The sequence below is a fragment of the Artibeus jamaicensis genome, unplaced genomic scaffold (genome assembly GCF_021234435.1).
Source record: "Artibeus jamaicensis isolate MK-2021 breed Jamaican fruit bat unplaced genomic scaffold, CSHL_Jam_final scaffold_804, whole genome shotgun sequence".
Lineage (NCBI taxonomy): Eukaryota > Metazoa > Chordata > Mammalia > Chiroptera > Phyllostomidae > Artibeus > Artibeus jamaicensis.
The window spans coordinates 584,201-604,906 of NW_026522055.1; the positions used below are offsets into that span (position 1 = coordinate 584,201).

Consider the following 20,706-nt stretch of genomic DNA (forward strand, 5'->3'; position numbering starts at 1 on the left):
GCTGAACCTCAGCAACAATTGCCTGCTTCTCTTGGAAAACAGGCACCCAGTGCTGGCAGTCTTCCAGCGTGCCTGCCGGCTGTCCAACCTTTTGGTGCCTCTGGGCCACACAATAAAAACATTGCAACACGTCATCACAAAGAAATCTCCTAATGTGTTAAGTTTACAATTTCGTGTTGGGCCTCATTCATAGCCATCCCGGGCTGTATGTGGGCTGAGGTCAGACACCCCTGCCAGGATTGGATAATACACAAGACCATGGCTCCTGGCCAGAAACTGGAGAACATATTTAGGAACCGGCCCCTGACTCCCATATCTAAGGAGAACAGTTCAGGCCCCCAGGATGCTTTTCGAAATCTGTGATTCTTTGGCCCCTTGATGACTCTGTCTCCCCCAGTAGGCACCAAGTTCGGAAAGGAACGAGGAGAAAGGCTCTCGGGGTCTCAGGTTTACTGCCTCGTACCAGGGTGCCCTGCGCCCCTGGGCAAGCACAGAGCCCCTCTGCCCTGCAGCGAGCCCCACCAATCCCTACCTCCTGCCTGACCTTTAATTCTAGTCTTAAATGCACAGAATCATATTAACCCTTTATGTGTAATCTGAAAATGATTTCCTTTTGATCTGTGCGTGCAAAGGGTTTTAAATGATACCTCTCTCTTTGTTATTGTTGTTTTTATAAGATTTTATTTATTTTTTAGAGAGGAGAAGGGAGGGAGAGAAGCATCAATGTGTGGTTGCCTCTCATGTGCTCCCCACTGGGGACCTGGCCTGCAGCCCAGGCATGTGCCCTGACTGGGAACCGAACTGGTAACCCTTTGGTTTACAGGCCGGTGCTCAATCCACTGAGCCACACCAGCCAGGGCCATACCTGTCTTCGGAATGTCCTGTCCTGTAGGACCTGCAGTTCACGAGCTGCAGACTTGGAGCTCATGGGGACAGGACAGGGAAGAGACAGAAATAAGGAGCCAGGGTTTGGGGCCTTGTGTTTCCTGGAATTCCAGCTCTGCTACTCTGAGTCTCTGACCTATGTATTTACCATGTATTTCTTTTTTTTTTCTTTTGTAATTTTTTAAAAGATGACACTTAGAGAGAGGAGAAGAGAGGGAGAGAGACGCATTGATTGGTTGGTTGCCTCTCACACGCGCCCAGACCGGGCTCCAAACCCACAACCCAGGAATGTGCCCTGACTGGGAGTCGAATTGGCGACCTTTTGCTTTTCGAGACGACACCCACTCACTGAGCCACCCCCCTTCAGGGCTGCCCTGTGTTCTGACGTGTTGACATCTGAGGCCCTGCGGGCACAGGAGGGACTGCCCCTCCCACAGTTAGCCAGTTGCTGGACATGGTAAACCACTCACCTGCTGGGGGATGGACTTCCACTCCCCGCCTCCTGGGACCTGCAGAGATGATTCCCACTGGCCAGACTGGAGCCTGCACGCCTGCTCCTTCCCACAGGAGGACAGGAAAGCCCTTCCCCACGTCCCCCCGACTCCTGACCAACCCTGGCACTTCCCTGTGTCGCCCTATGTCACGTGCCTGCCCCTCCTCTTAGGAACTGTGACAAACTGTCTTTCCCAAATGTTTTTATATCACCTGGAGACATTTTTTTTTCACTGCTTTTTTTAGAGAGAGAGGGAGGGAGGAAGGGAGAGAGAAGAACATCAACATGAGAGAGAAACATCCAGCAGTTGCTTCCCACATGCGCCCCAACCAGAGATCACCAGGAAGCTACCTATGTGCCCTGACAGGGATTCGAACCCCCAACCTCTTGGTGTAGCAGACAACGCGCCAACCAACGGAGCCACCGGGCCAGGGCCCAAACTGTCTTTTCCAATGGCAACTGTCTCCTGACCCAGTGGCCTCAGCGTACCTGAGTAATAGTAAACCCTGCACCTTTTAAAACATTCTCCCTACGTGGCTCTGTGGTAGACAGAATAATGGCTTCTCAAGCATATCTGTATCCCAGTCCCCAGGACCTGTACCTACGGGACCTTTCACGGCAAAAGAGCCTTCACCGATCTTACTCAATTAAGGGTCTCGAGATGGGGAGATGATACCAGATTACTCAGGCCGACCCAATGTAATCCCAAGGATATGCATAAGTGGGAGGCAAGGGGGTGGCAGAAAAGGGCATTGGACCAAAGAAGGTCAGAGTGATTCCAGGCCATGGGAGAAGACATGGGTGCCACCTAGAAGCTGCAGAAGGCGAGGAAACAAATCCTTCCCTCACAGCTTCCAGAAGGAATGCTGATAACGCGGGGATTTCTGCCCAGTGACAGCCACTGTGCACGTCTGCTGTCCAGAAGCGTTAAGAGTGTATGTGTGTGTTAAGCCACGAAATTTGTGGTGATTTGTTATAGCAGCTGCAGGAAACTAATACATTCTTTCTTTTTGTCTCTTCTGGACTCTGTCCCTCCCAGCTCCCCTCTCTGAGTCTGCATTCATTCTATTCACTAAAACATCCCAAACTCTCTCCATGTGTCTCCTCTCCGTTTTCATGGTCAGAGCTCTGGGCGGTGAGTACTAACACTCCTACTATTAATACTACTGCTCCTGACAGTGCTCATTTCTTACAGCAGCAATGGGAAACTTATACACACTAATACATAGTAGCTAACAGTTTTATAGCACTTAGATTATGGCAGGTGCCATCCCGAGCATTTTATGTATTATAAATAACAATTAGTTTCGTAGTCACAAAGCCCCTGTGTGGTCGTTACTATCATTGTCCCCACTTCACAGATGACACAAACAAGAAAAGCCGAGCGACTTGCCTGAAGTCTCAGAGCCAGGAAGAGGCAGAGCCGGGATTCGAGCCCTGGCAGGCTGGATCCACAGTCCACACTGCAGCTCCTTCCATGCTATTTTTGGCACTGAAACTGAGCTCCCAGATCCTGGAGAACAAATGAGTTAACGGATAACTGCTGTGTTCTCTTGCTGGCACACTCTTCACCCGCCCCTTGCATGGTCCACAGTTTCCGCCTGACCTTCAATTAATTCCACAGGTGTTTTTCTAACACCTGAATATGACTCTGCTCCTTCGCCCCCTTTTCCCTGTTCTTCACACCCCACCACCTGCAGGGTCAGCTCTTTGACCCTTCACAAATGGCCCAGTCGACTTCTCTATGTTCTTCTCTTGTGCACTCCCCTCCCACCCTGGGCTCCCCGTTCTCATTTCCGTACAGACCTCGCCGCCTGCTCTTGTGTGGTCTGTTTTCTCTGCCTGAAAGGCCGCCACTCCTTCTAGACCTGGAAAACCTCCACTGAAATCTTTCAAGCCCTGGCCGGTGTGGCTCAGTGGATTGAGTGCTGGCTTGCAAATGGTTTGATTCCCAGTCAGGGCACATGCCTGGGTTTGAGGGCCAGGTCCCCATTGACGGACGAGCGAGAGGCAACTAACTGATCACTGTATCTCATGCACATCAGTGTGTCTCTCCCTCTCTTTCTCCCTCCCTTCCCATCTCTCTAAAAAGAAACAAATAAAATGTTTTTAAAAAGTCTTTCGAGATGCTGTTTGATAGTCTGCTAATGTGCCCAGTCCTCCCGGTCCCCAGGCGGGGCTAGAGATGCCCCTTCCGTGACCCCTGCACGGCCCCGTGTTCCCACCATCTGGCACAGCTCACCCAGAGCCTGGAGCGCTGTGTTGCGGCTACAACAAAGTATCGAACACTTAACGGGGGTCAGAAGTATAATAGGGATCTTGTTTGGTTAAATCCGAGGTGTGTGGGAGCGCTGTATCGCCTCTGAAGGTGCTTGGGGCCATCTGTTTCCTTGCTGTCCCGGGTTCAATAGGCCGCCTGTGTCCTTGGGCTCACGGCCCCTCCCCCCGGCTTCCAAGTCACGGCGCAGCACCTTCCAATCCATCTCTGACTTTCTTCTGGGGTCCCATCTCGTCCTCTGACTCTGACCCTCCTGCCTCCCTCTCCTAAGGGTGTTTGCGGTCACACGGAGCCCACCAGATAGTCCAGGGTCATCTCCCACCTCAAGGCCCTTCACTTCATCACACCCGCAAAGTCCCTTTTCCCGAGTAAGGTCCCATCTTCACAGGGTCTGGTGACTTGGACATGGGTACCTTTGGGAGGGGGAACTAATACACGTACCACAAATAGTGTCTGTCCCCCACCAGAGGGGGTTGGGGGGTAGGGTGAGGTTCATCTGTGGGTGCCCAGCAGAGCCAGATCAAGAGTCAAATGGTGTCCTGGCTGGTGTGGTTCAGTGGATTGACCACCGGTCTGTGAAACACAGGGCTGCCGGTTTGATTCCCAGTCAGGGCATGTGCCTGGGTTGCAGGCCAGGTCCCCAGCTGGGGGTGCATGAGAGGCAAGCACACATTTGATGTTTCTCTCCCTCTCCTTCTCCCTCCCTTCTCCTCTGTCTAAAAATAAATAAATAAAATCTTTAAAGAGAAAAAGAGAGTCAAATCATTTGCTGGATGAGCATGTGTGTCCCGTGAATAATGGACGCCACAATGAGAAGCTGCACAAATCAGGTCTTCGTCCTGCTGCTGTGCTACAAATCCTTCCGCGTCCCCGCCAAGCCCTTCACGACTTCTCCTCTGCCCGCTTCCCCAGCCCCGGCTCCTCCCCCACTTACTCGCTGTCTCTTTGCTTCAGCCACGTCGGCCTTTATTTCAGCCCTGAGAACACACCCAGGTCTCTCCCCGCTCTGAGCCCATGCTGCGCCCCCCTCACTGATCCCCTCACCAGCAGCCCCGCCAGCCCCGATAGCTGAACAAAGACACAGAAAGCGTCTGTCTCCATCACATCGTGTCCCCAGGACCTGGCACCGGTTGGATGCTCTATAAATATTTGTGTTCCATCGGGCAGGCCGGCTGCTGAATGACCCCCGAGGCTCTGTCTGGAATTCCTGGCTGTGAGCAGGCGGGCACTGGGCCTTCAGCTCTCACTGCGGGTTCCACTGCCTCCAAGGTCTGCCGATGGCATTGCCAGCAAGACCTGGAACGAGCTGCCACCCAGACTCACACAAGTTAGTACCTGAGCTCAGGCTGGCTTTGCCTCACTTCCAACATCACTGCTTTGTGTGTCTCAAAAAGAGAGCAAGAGAGTTAGAAAGCGGACCTGGCTGGTGTGGCTCAGTGGGTTGAGTGCCAGCCTGCAGACTGAAGGGTCACCACCGGTTTGATTCCCAGTCAGGGCACATGCCTGGGTTTCAAGCCAGGTCCCCATTTAGAGGTGTGTGAGAGGTAACTGATCAGTGTTTCTCTCCATCTCTTTCTCCCTCCCTTCTCCTTTCTAAAAAATAAAAAATAAAATCTTTTTTAAAAGAGAAAGAGATTTAGAAAGCTGGCATCCTTCCTAGAGTAAAGCCCGACCAGGCAGCCCTTGTCAAAAGGCATTGAGAGAAGACATTCACCCCCGAATTCCACTTCACGGTCCGTGCCCTCTGTGAATGCCCCCCCTCTCCCTCTGGGCCCCAGGAACTGTTTTGTGTTTCACCCTGTGGTCAGCCTCCCAGGGACAGAAGGTGCCTTCTGACCTGCTGAGCAGCGCGTTCCCAGCGCAGGTCAGCGATTTCCCTTACTTAATGATGAATTAAATCAAACACGGCGGACACGGTTCAGTGCCTGGACCGTGGGTTTCAATCCCAGCCCGTCCACTTGCTGAATGTGTGACCCTGGGCAAGATCCTTGGAGCTGTCTGTGCCTCGGTTTCCTCCTCTGTCAAGTGAGACTGAGGACACCGCAGAGGGTGGCTGTGAGCGTCACCTGGGTTCCCACTCAGGAAGCCTTTGGAGGAGAGGCAGGCACAGATGACCGGGTATAAGAGCTTTGTGGAATTGATTCACAGGCACGAAAATACACAGCAAAGTACAGAGAAATGGCAAACACGCTGGAACATACCGCCCAGATTCTCCAAGCCTTAACATAGCGCCATCATGGCTTCCCATTGCTTGTCTTAAAATATAAAACTTAACCCTGGCTGATGTGGCTCAGTGGACTGAGTGCTGGCCTGCAAACCAAAGGGTCACCGGTTCCATTCCCAGTCAGGGTACATGCCTGGGTTGTGGACCAGGTCTCCCCAGTAGGGGGCGTGTGAGAGGCAGCCAACTGACGTTTCTCTCCCTCTCGTTTTCCTTCCCTTCCCCCTCTCTAAGAATGAATAAATTTTTAAAAAAGGTTACCTATATAAAATGTAGCCTATAGATATAAAATGTTGCCTATAGAATGAAAGCCCCTATACCCTTCCCCTATTTACCCTCTTCCTGACTTCAGGGGAAACCACCGTGTTGAACTTGGAAGTTTTTCACTTCCATAAATGTTCCCAGTTCTCTGTTATACAGGAATATACACCTATAAACAATGCAGAATACGCGTTTATGTGGGAGAAGACAAAAACCCAGCGCTTTCCCCCACCAAGACTAGAGATTCCACGTGAACACCGGGTGGAGTTCACACACCCATTTTCCTGGCTATGCGGTATCGGTTGCTAGAATTTGCCACCGTTTATCTGCCACTGTTTTATTACTAACGGCTGCTCCCAGTTCTGAGCTAACACAGCCAACGCTGCAAACAATGTTCTTACACACACGCCTTCTCTGGCACAGCTCTGAGAGCTTCTCAAGGGCAGAGACCTCTGCCCAGGCTGGAAAGTGCTGGACCACGTGATACTGCAGAATGATTGCTCTGGGTATAGGAACTCCCTGCCAACAATATTAAATAAGTTCTTAGACAAAATGGTTTAAGAAGTTGCAAAACGTGGGACAGAGAATTCCTTTGTACCGGACACCCAGATTCCCCCACAGGACTATCTTAGGTGACGATAGCACTTCCCTGAACCCAGGAATTAATGTTGCTACATTATTCAATCTGTTACAGACCCGCTTCGGATTTCATCGGCACTTCTATGTTCTGAGGAATGTTATCAAATGTGTCGATTTGAGTGTTCATCCTGACGGTCAGGATGCAGAACGGTTCCATCCCACCAACGCACTCCCTTGCGTTCCCCCTAAAGAAACCGCGCCCTCCCAGAGCCCGGTCCTGCAGAGACTGGTCTGTTCTCCATCACTGCAACTGTGTCCCTTCCAGGATGTTCTATAAGTGGAATCACACACCATGCAACCCTTTGAAATTGGTTTACTTTCACTCTCCATAACGCTCACGAGATTCACTGAAGTCCTTTTGACCCATGCCAAATTCTAAGAACTTTAAAAAACATCTATTCTTCAACAAGACATTTAAAACCTCTGTACGTACAGCTATTTCTAATCGTCTGATTAATGGCTCTTCTGGTCAAAATAACCTTTGTTTAACATAACTTAATCTATCGAATTTCCTGTACTCTTCCTGGTTACCTTTGCATTAATCTTTTCTGCTTAACTGATCATGCTATGCACCTGTTCCTTTAATGTTATGCAACAATCTCTATTTAAAAAAAGCTTAAATCAAACCCTGTGACTTTGGTCAGACCCACAGAGGCTGGCTGTTCTCCAGCATCCAATCGGGTGTCTGACTCTTCATTTGTCACCTGCACTGTCCATCGAGGTCTTTGGGGACCCTGAGACCTGCGGAGGCTGGACCCGGGCACCCAGGCAGGTGCCCTGACTGGGAATCAACCCACGACCCTTTGGTTCGCAGGCTGATGCTCAATCCACTGAGCCACACCAGCCAGGAAGAGGAAGGGAGAGAGAGAGAGAGACAAAGAGAAACATGAATGTGAAAGAAAAACAGGGATTGGTTGATGCCCCCTCAAACCCACACACCCCCCAAACGGGGATAGAACCCGCAACCTAGGTTATGTGCCCTGACAGGGAATCAAACCCTCAACTCCTTGGTGAACAATGTTCCAATCAACCAAGACACCCGACCAGGGCTCCATTAATATGTTCATTCAGCAGTTTGTGTGAACTTGGAACCCGTGAGTCCCTGTGGGAAACTTAGATCTTAATTAAATGTCTGCAAGGGAAGGGAAATGGATATATTCGCTGCGGGCGAAGGTGTCCAGCTCTCTGACGATTGACTAGAGAATAATCCACTTGTTATTCCATCTACTAGACCCCAAAGGTGAGTTAATCCTCTTAGCTCTCTATAGGGAGATGCGATTGTGACCTCTGTTTTCCGAAATAGGAAAGTGGGACTCAGAAAGGAAAATTCCTTGTGCAAAGCAATGCAGCCTGGAAGTGGCAAGGAGGGTTTTGGACAATGCAAGCTGGGCTCCACAGTTCTTCAGAAGCACTACTTCTGGTTTCTAAAACCACGGACTTTGGAGACAGTTTGCAGGTCTTCGTATCTTATCAGCGAGACTTCGAAAAATAGGACCAAGACATTCTGGGTCTGTTTCTCTCTCTGTAAATGGTGGGGGAAGCTGGGGCCGAGGGCAGAGCAGGCATTCTATACATATTAGTAATTATTATTTTCTTTGCTATTACCATCCTCTCTTGCTGGCCAAGTTCCTAAGCGTATGCGACGTTCTCAGCAAAAGAATGTGGGGGAAGGAGGAAACGGAACAGGCCTCCCGGGAGTCCAAATGGAGGCGAAAGCCCTCGCCCCTTCTGTCACGTGGTTAGAAGTCAAGCGGGGTCGAAGGGATGTTTTTGGTCCCACTCATAAGGCGGAGCCAACGGTCTGTTCTTCCAATGGGGACGCGGGAATTAAAAGACCCTCTTGGCGTCAGGAAGGGCGCGTTGGCCCAGTGGCCAATGAGAAGCGGCGTATGGGCAAAGGGGGCGGGGAAATGGGCTCCGCCCCGCGGTGGGCGAGGCGTCTGGGCTTTAATTAACTCCCGCGGAGAGACAGCGGCAGGGTGTCCCGGACTCAGGGTTCCCGCAATGGCAGTGCGCTGGGGTATCGTGTCCGCCGGCCTTATCTCCAGCGACTTCACGACCGTGCTGCGGACGCTGCCCCGCTCCGAGCACCAGGTCCGCGCTCTCTCCGGAGTCCTGGCGGGAAGAGCTGGAGGGACTCCTGGGTCTGAAGGTGGAGGGAGTTAGGGTTCCGGACTTCCTAGTCTCCAAGGCATGAAACAACTTATAATTCCCTCCTCATTCCTTTCTCCACTTCTTTCTTGTGACCGCGAGTTCCGTGAGGTTTGGGACTGTGAAGAGAAGAAATTTAGCCAGCAGGGGATTTAATAATCCCTTGCCCAGATCTCTCTTTCCCAGGACCCAGGTGTCCAGCCTCCAGTCACCGCCTCCCCTGGGACCAAATTCCTCCTCCCCTGCCTTGGGGTATGTAATTTCTGCTTACACCGGGGCCTTCTCTATCACCTCCTTCCATCCACAAGTCTTTCACTCTTGCTTCAGGTGGTGGCAGTAGCGGCCCGCGACCTGAGCAGGGCAAAGGAGTTTGCACGGAAACACGACATCCCCAAAGCCTATGGGTCCTACGAGGAGCTGGCCAAGGACCCGAACGTGGGTGAGTGACAAGTGCCAGAGGGGCCACGGAGATGCTCCCTCCAGGCGTTTCTTAGGAGATGCAAGGCTCCACCGGATGGGCCAGTCCACTTGGGCTTGTAACTCCGCCAGGGAGGCAGAGCTAAAGGAATAGAGAGAGGGGCCCTGCTGGTATGGCTCGGTGGATTGTGCACCAGACTGTGAAGCAAAGGGTTGCGGGTTCAATTCCCAGTCAGGGCACATGCCTGGGTTTCTGGCCAGGTCCCCAGGTGGGGGTGTGCGAGAAGCAACCCATCGATGTGTCTTTCGCATGTCAATGTTTCTTTCTCTCCCTCTCGTTCTCCCTTTCCCCTCTCTAAAAAATTTTAAAAGAAGGAGAGAAACACCACTTGGCTGCTAATTGAACTGGTGACCTTGTGGTTTGACGGCCAGAGCGGGTCTTGACTTTCTTTAGAGTGGAAGGGAAGGAGAGAGGGAGAGAAGCATCAATGTATGGTTGCCTTTCGTGCATCCCCTGCTGGGAACTGGCCTGCAAGGAACTGGTGTGCAACCCAGGCATGTGCCCTGACTGGGAATCGAACCGCGATTGTCTGGTTCGCAGGCCCGCGCTACACCCGCAATCCACTGAGCTACACCAGCCAGGGCTTGACTTTCTTAAAGAGAATTGATTCAGACTTTAACTCTGTCATGTGGCCATGGCTTTGTGTTCCAGAGTGGCCCGGTCGGCAAGGCAGGACAGAGGGGACAGCTAGATAGTGTAGCTGCACCTTGAACCCTGGCTCTGAATCGGGCTGCCTGAATTGGTATTTTTCTTGTCTGGTTGCCTTTCTCGATTTCCCTATGGGATTAACACTCCTACCAACTGAGTCAGATTGGCCAGGGATCCTTTATTATTATTATTTTTTAAGGTTTTACTCATTTATTTGTAGAAGGAGGGGAAAGGAGGGAGAAAGGGAGGGAGAGAAACATCGACATGCAAGTTAAACATTGATCAGCCACCTCTCGCAGGGGCCTGAAAGGGGACCTGGTCCACTACCCAGGCATGTGCCCTGACTGGGCTTCAAACCAGCGACTTTCAGTTTGCAGGATGACACCCAACCCCTGAGCCACACCAGTCAAGGCCAGGGCTCCTTATTTTTTAAATGGGCAAAATAATAGTATCTCCCTCTTGATGTTGTGAGGCTTAAACGGTTTGATGTGATTTCAGAGGGCTAGAAATGATCCAAGAAGAGAGTGATGGTAGTGAGTGGTTAGCTCCTTCCCCATGGGGGCCCCAGGCTGGGGGGACGCTGGGATCCTCAGATGCTGGAGGTGAGGCTTGGGGGTCTGGTGGGAGCAGTGACGCGGGCACCAGCTCTCCGTGCCCGCAGCGTCATGCATGAAACTTGAGACAAATTCACACGGACCATTGAGTTCTATGGAGGAAAAGGGACAGCACGGTTACTCCCTCAAGCGGGGAGCGCCCCAGAGCAGCCTGGCCACTCTCTAAAGTGGAGAGTGCGCTGACCCTTGCCCAGACAGGCTTTTATTGGAATTTTTGTGCAGGAATACAGGTACAACTTATTAATCATTGTCAGGCAGTAAGAATCAAACAGAAGATAGCATACAAAGAACTATTAGGGCATCTTCTAAGTCAGGGTCTATCCGCTAAAAGGCTATAGAACTTTGGGAAAACAAACTCATTTTCTGCCTGGGCCTTTTATCATTTAACTAAGAGCATTCTTAGCAAAGCAGGCTTCACAGGATTTTACATATCCTTTCTCAGACCTGATCACCTGGGGAGCCCGCCATTCCCAACACAGGGCTGCACCACCCTCTGTCATTGTTTCAGGCTTAAGTCAGGCAGAGAAGGCAAATAGCCAAGGAATTTTTGGAGACTTCTCGTGGACTCAGGAGATCAAGCTTCGTCAAAGCTGAGGGGCGAGGGTCCATCACCCCCTTTCTCCATAGCCCCCTGCAAGTCCTTCCCTGGGGCCTCCATGTGATCATGCCTGTGTTAGTTTGTTCCCCCCTTGGGGAATCTTACCCATCATTGGCTAACTGATCAAGCACTGGGGGCCAGTTATGGAAAAAGGAGCAGAAGCAGCGCTCCTGCCAGGCAGATAAGCTTCGTCTCCTTAGTGGCTTATGGTCCAAAGGTCGCTCACCTAGCCTTAGCCATGGGGTGGGGGTGGGGGGCACAGGTACAGCTCCTGAAACCAGGCAGGGCAGTTCCCAACAGAGCGGGGCTTCTGATCTCTTGACTTCCTTCCTCCCACCCTAGAGGTGGCCTACATTGGCACCCAGCACCCCCAGCACAAGGCCGCGGTGTTGTTATGCCTGGCAGCGGGCAAGGCCGTCCTGTGCGAGAAGCCCATGGGCGTGAACGCGGCGGAAGTGCGCCAAATGGTTGCTGAGGCCCGATCCCGAGGCCTCTTCCTTATGGAGGTAAGAGTGGAGGGGCCCTTGGAACATCCTGCAGAGCACTTCTTGCCATTACGGGCCATGCTTCGCCAGTGGGCATTTTTGGAGGGACCCAAGGGAAGGGTTTGCCAAGAATTAAGATGAGCACAAAATGAACAGGGGGTAGGGGTATGTGCCATGAGGTAGTTGAGCTGTGCCGTGGGATTTCCCTGGGACAACATTCCTGGGGGTGGGGGGGACATTGGGCGGGGGGGCGTCAGCAAACATGGCCGCCGGAAGGGTCCTTCGTCAGGGTCTCAGGAAAAGATGCCAGCAGGGAACGTGGCAATGGGCTCAGTCTGTGTGAATCTCCAGGAATAGAGGTCAGAAGGACCAAGGAACACCCTACCGGCCCTCAAACTCAAGCATCCTTTGTTTTTGCTCTCATCAGAGGAGGATATCTATAGGGGCCTTAGAGACTGCCAGTAATTTATTTTTGTATTATTTTTAATATATTTTTAAAGATTTTATTTATTTATCTTTAGAGGGGAAGGGAAGGAGAGAGGGAGAGAAACATCAATGTGTGGTTGCCTCTCCTGCGTCCCCTGCTGGGAACTGGCCTGAAACCCAGGCACGTGGCCTGACTAGGAATTGAACCATGATTGTTTGGTTCGCAAGCCCACACTCAGTCCACTGAGCTACACCAGCCAGGGCTAACTAAACATCTTTTTTTTAATAGTGATCTTTTTTAAGCATTTTATTCATTTGTTTTTAGAGAGGGAGGGAGAAAAACAACGTGTGGCTGCCTCTCACTCGCCCCCTACTGGGGACCTGGCCTGCAATCCGAGCATGCGCCCTGACTTGGGAATCAAACCTTGGACTCTTTGCTTTGCTGTCCAGTGCTCAATCCACTGAGCCACACTGGCCAGGATATGTAGTTTCTGACAGTAGCACTAGCTGCTTCTTACTTGCCCACTTCTTATCCAGCCATCATATGCGTAATATTGCTGAGGCCCCCAGACTGTAAAGTTTAGTGTGGTGTAAAGTAGATTGTCAGCATTTATTATGGTTACCCAGTGCCTTCTGGTACTCACGGAGCCTGTCAGTGCCAATATTCCATGAGTTTATTGCCTCCTCATTTTTTATTGGCACTTCATGTGTGCCACGTCCATTCCTAGGTACTGGGGACTCGTAATGTGGAAGACACGGGCTCGGTTTGCCAGGAGTTCACGGAAATGGGCAATCCCAAGGCTCAAGTGTGGGAACTTTCGCGGACATAGTGCTGGGCAGGCGACAGAGCACAGAGGCCCCGGCCCAGTCTACGGGACAGGCAAGCAGGTTTCCTGCTGGTAGGGACAGACCTGAGCCTTAGAGGAAAAATAAGTCGCACGGGTAAATAGGCCAGAGCAGAGAAACAGAATTAACACTTAAAATAGGAATGGGCAGCCCTGGCTGCTGTGGCTCAGTGGATTGAGTGCTATGACCCAGAGAGTCGCCGGTTCAATTCCTAGTCAGGGCACATGCCTGGGTTGTGGGCCAGGCCCCCAGTGGGGGGCATGTGAGAGGCAACCACACACTGATGTTTCTCTCCCTCTCTTTCTCCCTCCCTTCCCCTCTCTCTAAAAATAAATAAATTTTAAAAAAAGAATGGCATATTTCATGTATTTACTGGGAACTTGATCTTGGATAGGTCAAGGCTTTAGAGCCAGAGGATTCTAGGCCCCAGTTCCTAGCCCCAGTCCCCCCCTCCCCCCCAAACCAAGGGGTCGCCAGTCCGATTCCCAGTCAGGGCCCATGCCTGGTTTGTGAGCCAGGTGCCCAGTAGGGGGCGCATGAGAGGCAACCACACATTGATGTTTCTCTCCCTCTCTTTCTACTTCCTTTCCCCTCTCTCTAAAAATAAATAAATAAAACCTTTTAAGAAAAAAAGAAGGGGATCAGCTCTAGGAAAAGCACAGATCCCTCTGGGCTCATGTGGGGCTAGACTGGAGGGAAGAGGCTGACAGTGAGTTTGCTGGGGCTGCCACAACAAATACCACCACAGACTGGGGCCTTATACAGCAGAGATTTTTTCCCCTCACATTTCTAGAAGCTAGAAGTTTGAGATCAAGGTGTCAGCCGGGTTGGTGTCCTGAGGCCTCTCTCCTTGGCTTGTAGGTCAGCCGTCTGCTGCCTCTGGCTTCACACAGTCTTGCATCTGCAGGCGGGTGTCCTCATCTCTCTCCCATACGCCCCCTACTGGGCACCTGGCCTGCAGCCCGACACATGCCCTGACTGGGAATCAAACCGGCAACCTCAGGGTTCACAGTCTGGCTCTCAGTCCACTGAGCCACACCAGCAAGGGCTTCTCATCTCTTCATATAAGGACATTTAGTCCTATTGGGTGAAGGCCTGCCCTAAGGACCTCATTTTAACCTAATGAACTCTGTATCATTACCTCTGTTAAACGCCATCACCAGATACACTCATATTGGGCGATACTGGGGAGTTGGGACTTCAACATGAATTTGGTGGGGACCGAATTCAGCCCCTAATGTTAGGAGGCTGGGGCAATGATGCAGATGAGAGAGGACATGGCCAGAGCTGGGGACATGGCTGTGGAGAGGAAGGGGGAGGGCCTTGTTTGGAGCCTGGCGAACAGTGAGTACCCCCTCAAAACTGAGCCCCAGAAGAAAGAACTGGTTGGTTGACTCCAGACTCCTTTCCTTCCCACAGGCCATCTGGACCCGCTTCTTTCCTGCCGTAGAGGCTCTGAGGGCTGCTGTGGCCCAGGGAACTCTGGGCGACCTTCGCGTGGCTCGGGCAGAGTTTGGGAAGGACCTCACCCACGTACCGCGGGCTGTAGACTGGGCCCAGGCTGGCGGTGGCCTGCTGGACCTTGGTATCTACTGCATCCAGTTCATCTCCATGGTCTTTGGTGGGCAGAAGCCGGAGAAGATTTCGGCCGTGGGAAGGCGCCATGAAACAGGTGTGTTCCGCTGGGGCTACGTGATGGCGCTTACAGTGATCCTCTCTTACTGGGCACGCTGACCAGGGAATACGTCTCCTCGCCCCTGAAAATTCAGCTACACAGCTGCGGAAAATTCTCTCAGGAGTTGGGATCCAAGTATGGGCAGCTCTGTGTGACCTTAGCCAAGGAACTCAACCTCTCTGAGTCTTAATTAGTTACTTACTGGTAAAATGTCAGTAGTAGGTTGTCATAAGAAATGAATGAGCCCTGCCCTGGCTCGTGTGGCTCAGTGGATTGAGTGCCGATCTGAGAACCAAAGGGCTGTCAGTTCGATTCCCAGTCAGGGCACGTGTCTGGGTTTTAGGCCAGGTCCCCAGTAGGGGACATGTGGGAGATCGATGTTTCTCTCCCTCTTTTTGTCACTGGTCCCCTCTCTCTAAAGATAAATAAATAAAATTTTAAAAAGAAAGGAGAAAGAGAGAGAAAGAAAGGAGCCCTGGCCAGGAAGCTCAGCTGGTTAAAGTGTTGTCCCAATACGCCAAGGTTGAGGGATTGACTCCCAGTCAGGGCACATGCCTGGGTTGCAGCCCAGGTCCCAGCAGGGGACTCATGAGAGGCAACCACACATTGATATTTCTCTTCTCTCCTTCCCTTCCTCTCTAAAAATAAATAAATAAAATCTTTAAAAAAAAAAGAAAAGAATTAACCAGTAAATGCATCAATAAGTGGAACAACAAACTGATGTTTCTCTCTCTCTGTCTCTGCATTCCTCTTTCAAATAAGCCAATAAGTAAATAAATAAGTTTTTTCAAAGAAACTAATGAAGTAACTGTTGAGGCAAATTCAGCAGTTAATAAATATAAAAATTTATTATTTTCTGAAGTCTCAGTCACCTTTGCCACACAGCAGCTACCCCAGAACTTAGTGACCTCAGGTCACCATCATTTCTTCACTTGTCCTGTGGGCTGGCGGTTCGGGCTGGGCTCAGCTGGGTGGTTCATCTGCTGGTCTCACTCAGGCAGCAGCCAGCAGCTACCTGTGCCACTGGAGCTGGGGGGTCTAGGGTGGCCTCGCTTGTGTCTTCCGGGTATTGGCTGTTGTCTGGGGAGCCTGGTTCTCCCCCACACGGCATCTCGGGCTCATTCACATCTCGCGCACAGCATTCTGGGTGCAGCAAAAAGCAGGCAGGCCCCAATGTGTTTGTTAACTGTTCCATGGCCCAAAGCCAGCTCCGATTTGGGAGGTGGCCAGATAGACTCCACCTCTGGATGGAAGGAGCTACAACAGCACATTGTGGAGGGACACTCATTGGGAAGTGAGATTTGCTTCTTTGTGAATAGAACCACAGAAGGCAACCAATAACCAGGAAAAGAAGGCTTGGGGTGAAGGTCATCCTTTAGAAAGCTGTTTCAGTGTACTGTCTGGCCAAGTTCTAGGCAAAATAGTAGCTCTAACAAGAGATCCCGTTTATTGAGAGTCTCCTCCACAATACGGTCGTTGCAGGAATGTTCTCCCTGAGGCAGATATATTACCGCTGTCCCCGTTGTACAGATGGGCGCACTGAGGTGCAGAGAGGGGAAGTCACTTGTTTGGGCTCACGTAGCAAATCCAGAAAGAGAGGCTGGCCTTACCTGAAACCAGAGAGAACTGGGCCAGTAGGTTCTTCCAGCCACTGCCTGCCCAGTGCGTCCCAGAACAAGGCTAGGACTTTACTATATCTCATTTTAAAAAATATTTTATTTATATATTTTTAGAGAGAGGGGAAGGAGGGAGAGGGAGATAAACATCAATGTGTGGTTGCCTCTCATGTGCCCCCCACTGGGGAATCGGCTTGCAACCCAGGCACGTGCCCTGACTGGGAATCGAACTGGGGACTCTTTGGTTCACAGGCCGGCAATCAATCCACTGAGCCACAGTAGCTGGGGCTGCATTTCATTTTTAATTAATGCTCACCTCTCTCTTACTGTGATCTAAACAGACTCCTTAGTACTTTATGAATTCCACATCATTTAATGTAACACAGCAACCCTCTGAAGCAAGTTCCATTATTAGCCTCATTTTAGAGAGGAGGAAATGGATTCCCACGCACCTATACAATGATTATTTATAAAGGGAGAAACGAAAGCTCAGAGAAACAAAGGCTCTTTAATTTTTTAACTCTATTTGTTTGTGTATTTCAGTAATAGCTTACTGAAATAATTCACGTCTCATACAATTAATTCAGTTCAAGTGTATAAATCCATGGCCTTGGTTATGCATTTATCACCATAATCAATTTTGGAATCTTTTCATTACTAAAACACAAAACAAATTATATGTGCAACCCATGGAAATGAATCAAGCAGGGAGGGGCTGCTGGAGGGATGGGGTTACTGGGTGAAAAGGAAAAAAGGGGAGAAAAAATGGGACAGCTGTATTAGCGTAATCAATAAAATATATTTAGGCCTGGCTGGTGTGGCGCAGTGGATTGAGCGTTCCGTTAGAGGCAGGATCTGTGACCAGGCCTGTCCCCGTCCGCCTCTCCCCAGGTGTGGATGATACCGTCACCGTGCTACTGCAGTACCCAGGAGGCGTCCATGGCAGCTTCACCTGCAGCATCACTACCGAGCTCTGCAATATGGCCTATGTGAGCGGCACCAAGGGCACGGCCCAGGTGAGGCGCCCTCAGCCCAGCTGGGATGGGCCCAGGTGTGGGGAACCGTGGCCCTCAGCATCGGATGTGAGCCAGATGCCGCTGCTGGGCCTGCACATGGGCTGGACCGGGCTGAACCGGTCTTTTCCTACACCGTTGTTAAGGAGTCCATCCTCACCCACCAGGCCGTGGAGTGGGGTTCGGACCTCCAGGCTCCTTCCTGAGGGTGAACCTAGGGGTCTTTCAAAAAGCCTTAGGTCTGGCCTGGTTGGTGTGGCTCAGTGGATTGAGCAGCAGCCTGCGAACCAAAGCCTTGCCAGTTCGATTCCAAGTTGGGGGCACACGAGAGGCAACCACACATTGATATTTCTCTACCACCCTTTCCTTCTGTCTAAAAAATAAATCTTAAAAAAAAAATAGTCATTAAGCCCGAGGAGACACCAGGTCAGAGGGCACTGGTGACCTTTGGAATTGCTTCCAGGAGAGGCGCTGGGCATTACCACAGAGCTGCTTCAGCGAGCTTCCTTGGGCCAGGTGATTGGAAAGAAATCCTATTCTTAGCAGAAGAATTTGCCCAGGCTGCATCTCTGGATTTTCCATGTTGGCCTACACTTGGGTATGGGAATAGTTTAGGCTTTTCTGGGCTCTGGAGCTAAAAAAAAAAAAAAAAAAAAGGAAAAGGTCTCCTAGTGGATAAGAAGCTGAGGATGCTGGATTGTCTCCAAGGAGAGATGGGAAGATAGGCAAGCCGTCTTCGCTATGCATTCGGTTAGAGAGGGACTTGCCCCTGGGGACACAAACCGAAGGGCTTCTAACGTGTTACTGTGCTGCCAATGAATGGACCCCCAGCAACGAAGGAACCCCCACTAAGGATGGGGGCGGCCAGCCCTTAACCACTGCGTGAGAGAGGGAGGCTCCTGAGCACCATCGGGCAGGGCCCCCAGAGCCCTGGTGGTGACTGGTGACCACCTCGTTTCTCCCTCCAGATCCTCGACCCCTGCTGGTGTCCAACAGAACTGGTGGTAAAGGGGGAGCATAAGGAGTTCTCGCTGCCCTCCACCCAGGACAAGGAGTTCCACTTCACAAATGGAGCGGGCATGACTTATGAGGCCAGGCATGTCCGGGAGTGCCTGCGGAAGGGTAAGGAGGCCACTGGGGTGGACAGGGTCAGGGGTGGCAGGGCAAGCCTGGTAAGGGAGACAGGACCTTCCCTACCCCTCAGCGCTCAAGCAGCTGTTTAGAACTACATCTCCCAGGACCCCCTGGGATACCCTTTGCCTGATCTATTGTTACTGTGCCTCATGGGATTCTGGGAATTGTAGTTCTTTTGTTCTTTGGGCATGTGACAAGGAAGGCTTCTCTAACTGTCCTCTTTCCCTAGGCCTGAAGGAAAGTCCTGTGATTCCTCTGGCAGAAAGTGAGCTCCTGGCTGACATCCTTGAGGAGGTGAGAAAGGCCATTGGAGTCACCTTCCCCCAAGACAAACACTGATGTAAGCCCTAAATAAATAAAGACCTGGCTTCCACAGAGATATCGGCAGTGATGGTTTGCTGGGAGCTGGAGAAAGCACACCATCTCAGGGGTCACTAGAGAACAAACTGGGTGGAAGGAGGTGGGGAGGGGGAGGAAGGCGGGGTCAGGACCACGTTTCCCACAAGCTCTTGGAGCAAACACCTGTCGGCAGGTGCCCGGTTGGCCTGCGTGGCCTTGGTCAGGAAATAGTGGGTGGGTGGGAGGTGTCGCTAACTGCACTTACCCCGGCCTCTCTTCCATGCTCTCCTCATCAGTTAAGGGGAGAGATGGTACTAACCCCGCTCAGTGAGAATTAAGTGGGGTGGTACGTGAACAGCCCATACCACACAGCAGGTTCTCAACACACATTAGCTGTTGGTCCTTCGATCAAAGGTCAGGCCTCTGCCGTATTGGCCTCCGGAAACCCCAGGCCTCCGTTAAGGTACAGAGAGTTATTTCAACAGGGAAGAGATTTGCCTTCACAAGTATTTCAATAGCCTTGTTAGCAAAGCATGGGTCATATGTCCCTCTGTGTAGTAGGGGTGAGGGCATTCCCACCCAAATTACCAGCAGTGTAGGGGCTATAAGTAGGTGCTTAGCCAGCCAGTGAGGGTGAACTCTGTGCTCCAGGCAAGATCTAACTTTTCCTGCTTTCAACAGAAGCGAGTACAGGTTAGGTTATGCTGCAGTGAGAAACACCCCCCAAATCTCAGCATAACGAGGTTTTTTGTTTTTTGTTTTCTCATTCACATTGTGTATTGGCTGAGGATTCTGAGTGGTATATTACCGGCACCCAGGCTGACAGAACCATTATAATCTGGAATCCTGCTAGTCACTGTGGCCAAGGAAAGAACACCCTGGAAGTTCTTATAGCAACACTTAAATGATCTGACATGGAGATGACATATGTCACCTCTTACAATTTCTTGGTCAAAACTAGGCATGTTACCTCAATGAACCACAGAGCGTCCAGTAAGTATAATTCTACCAGGCTCCAGAAAGGAAGATGAATATATTTGGTTTATGACACTAATAACTCACACTTTGAGCCCATAAGCAATTTGGTAGAAATTAGAGAACATGGAGAGACTAGACATCATCAAAAGAATTTTCTATTTGCTTGCTATTCTTTTTTTTTTTTTTTAAGATTTTTAAAATTTATTTTTAATGAGGGGAAGAGAGGTAGAAAGATATGGAGAGAAATATCAGTGTGTGGTTGCTTCTCATGCACCCTCTACTGGGGACTTGGCCTGCAACCCAGGCATGTGCCCTGACTGGGAATTGAACCAGTGATTGGACGCTCAATCTAGTGAGCTACACCAGTCAGAACTGTTGCTTGCTATTCTCAGTCCCCTAACGCATCATTCGCCTACCACCACATTGGTGTCAGCCCTCTGCTTGCTTGGTTTCAATCTTTAATGGAGAGGCAGAGATGGCTAGATGTCCCCTTAAAAATCATTCACCAATGAGAGGGAGGCTACTCTGGACACATGGCTGTACAGCTGAAAACTACATTTCCCTGGCTCCCTTGCAGCTAGTTTCTTGCCATGTGACTAGCTTCTGGCCAATGAGGTATGTGCAGCATCTGAGTTATGGCCTTAAAAGGCGAGAAGGGTAGATTCTTTTCCAATCTCTCACTTCCTGCCCCTGGAGTGGGGTGTAATGTTGAGCACTGGTGTGACATCTTACACTGTGAGAAGGAAGCCATATGTTGTACATGGTGGAGCCAAAGGCCAGAAGGATAGAAGAAAGACATCACTATGAAGATAGTTGTGCCCCAAGATCTGCAGGCTGAATCTCCAGCAAACTGGAGACCCAGGAGAGCTGATGTTTAGTTCCAGTCCAAGACTGGGAAAGCTGATGGTATACTTCTCGCCTCAAGGCC

General features: G+C 50.9%; 1 protein-coding gene across 1 annotated transcript; it reads left to right on the forward strand.

Annotated features, from left to right (window-relative positions):
- Positions 1-8,739: 8,739 nt before the first annotated feature.
- DHDH (dihydrodiol dehydrogenase) lies at positions 8,740-18,840 on the forward strand. The gene is made up of 7 exons (XM_037129131.2): positions 8,740-8,871; positions 9,256-9,367; positions 11,609-11,772; positions 14,443-14,695; positions 17,206-17,330; positions 18,296-18,449; positions 18,691-18,840. Exons 1-7 carry the CDS (start codon positions 8,782-8,784, stop codon positions 18,798-18,800), a joined length of 1,008 nt encoding a protein of 335 aa, XP_036985026.2. The 5' UTR covers positions 8,740-8,781; the 3' UTR covers positions 18,801-18,840.
- Positions 18,841-20,706: the final 1,866 nt, after the last annotated feature.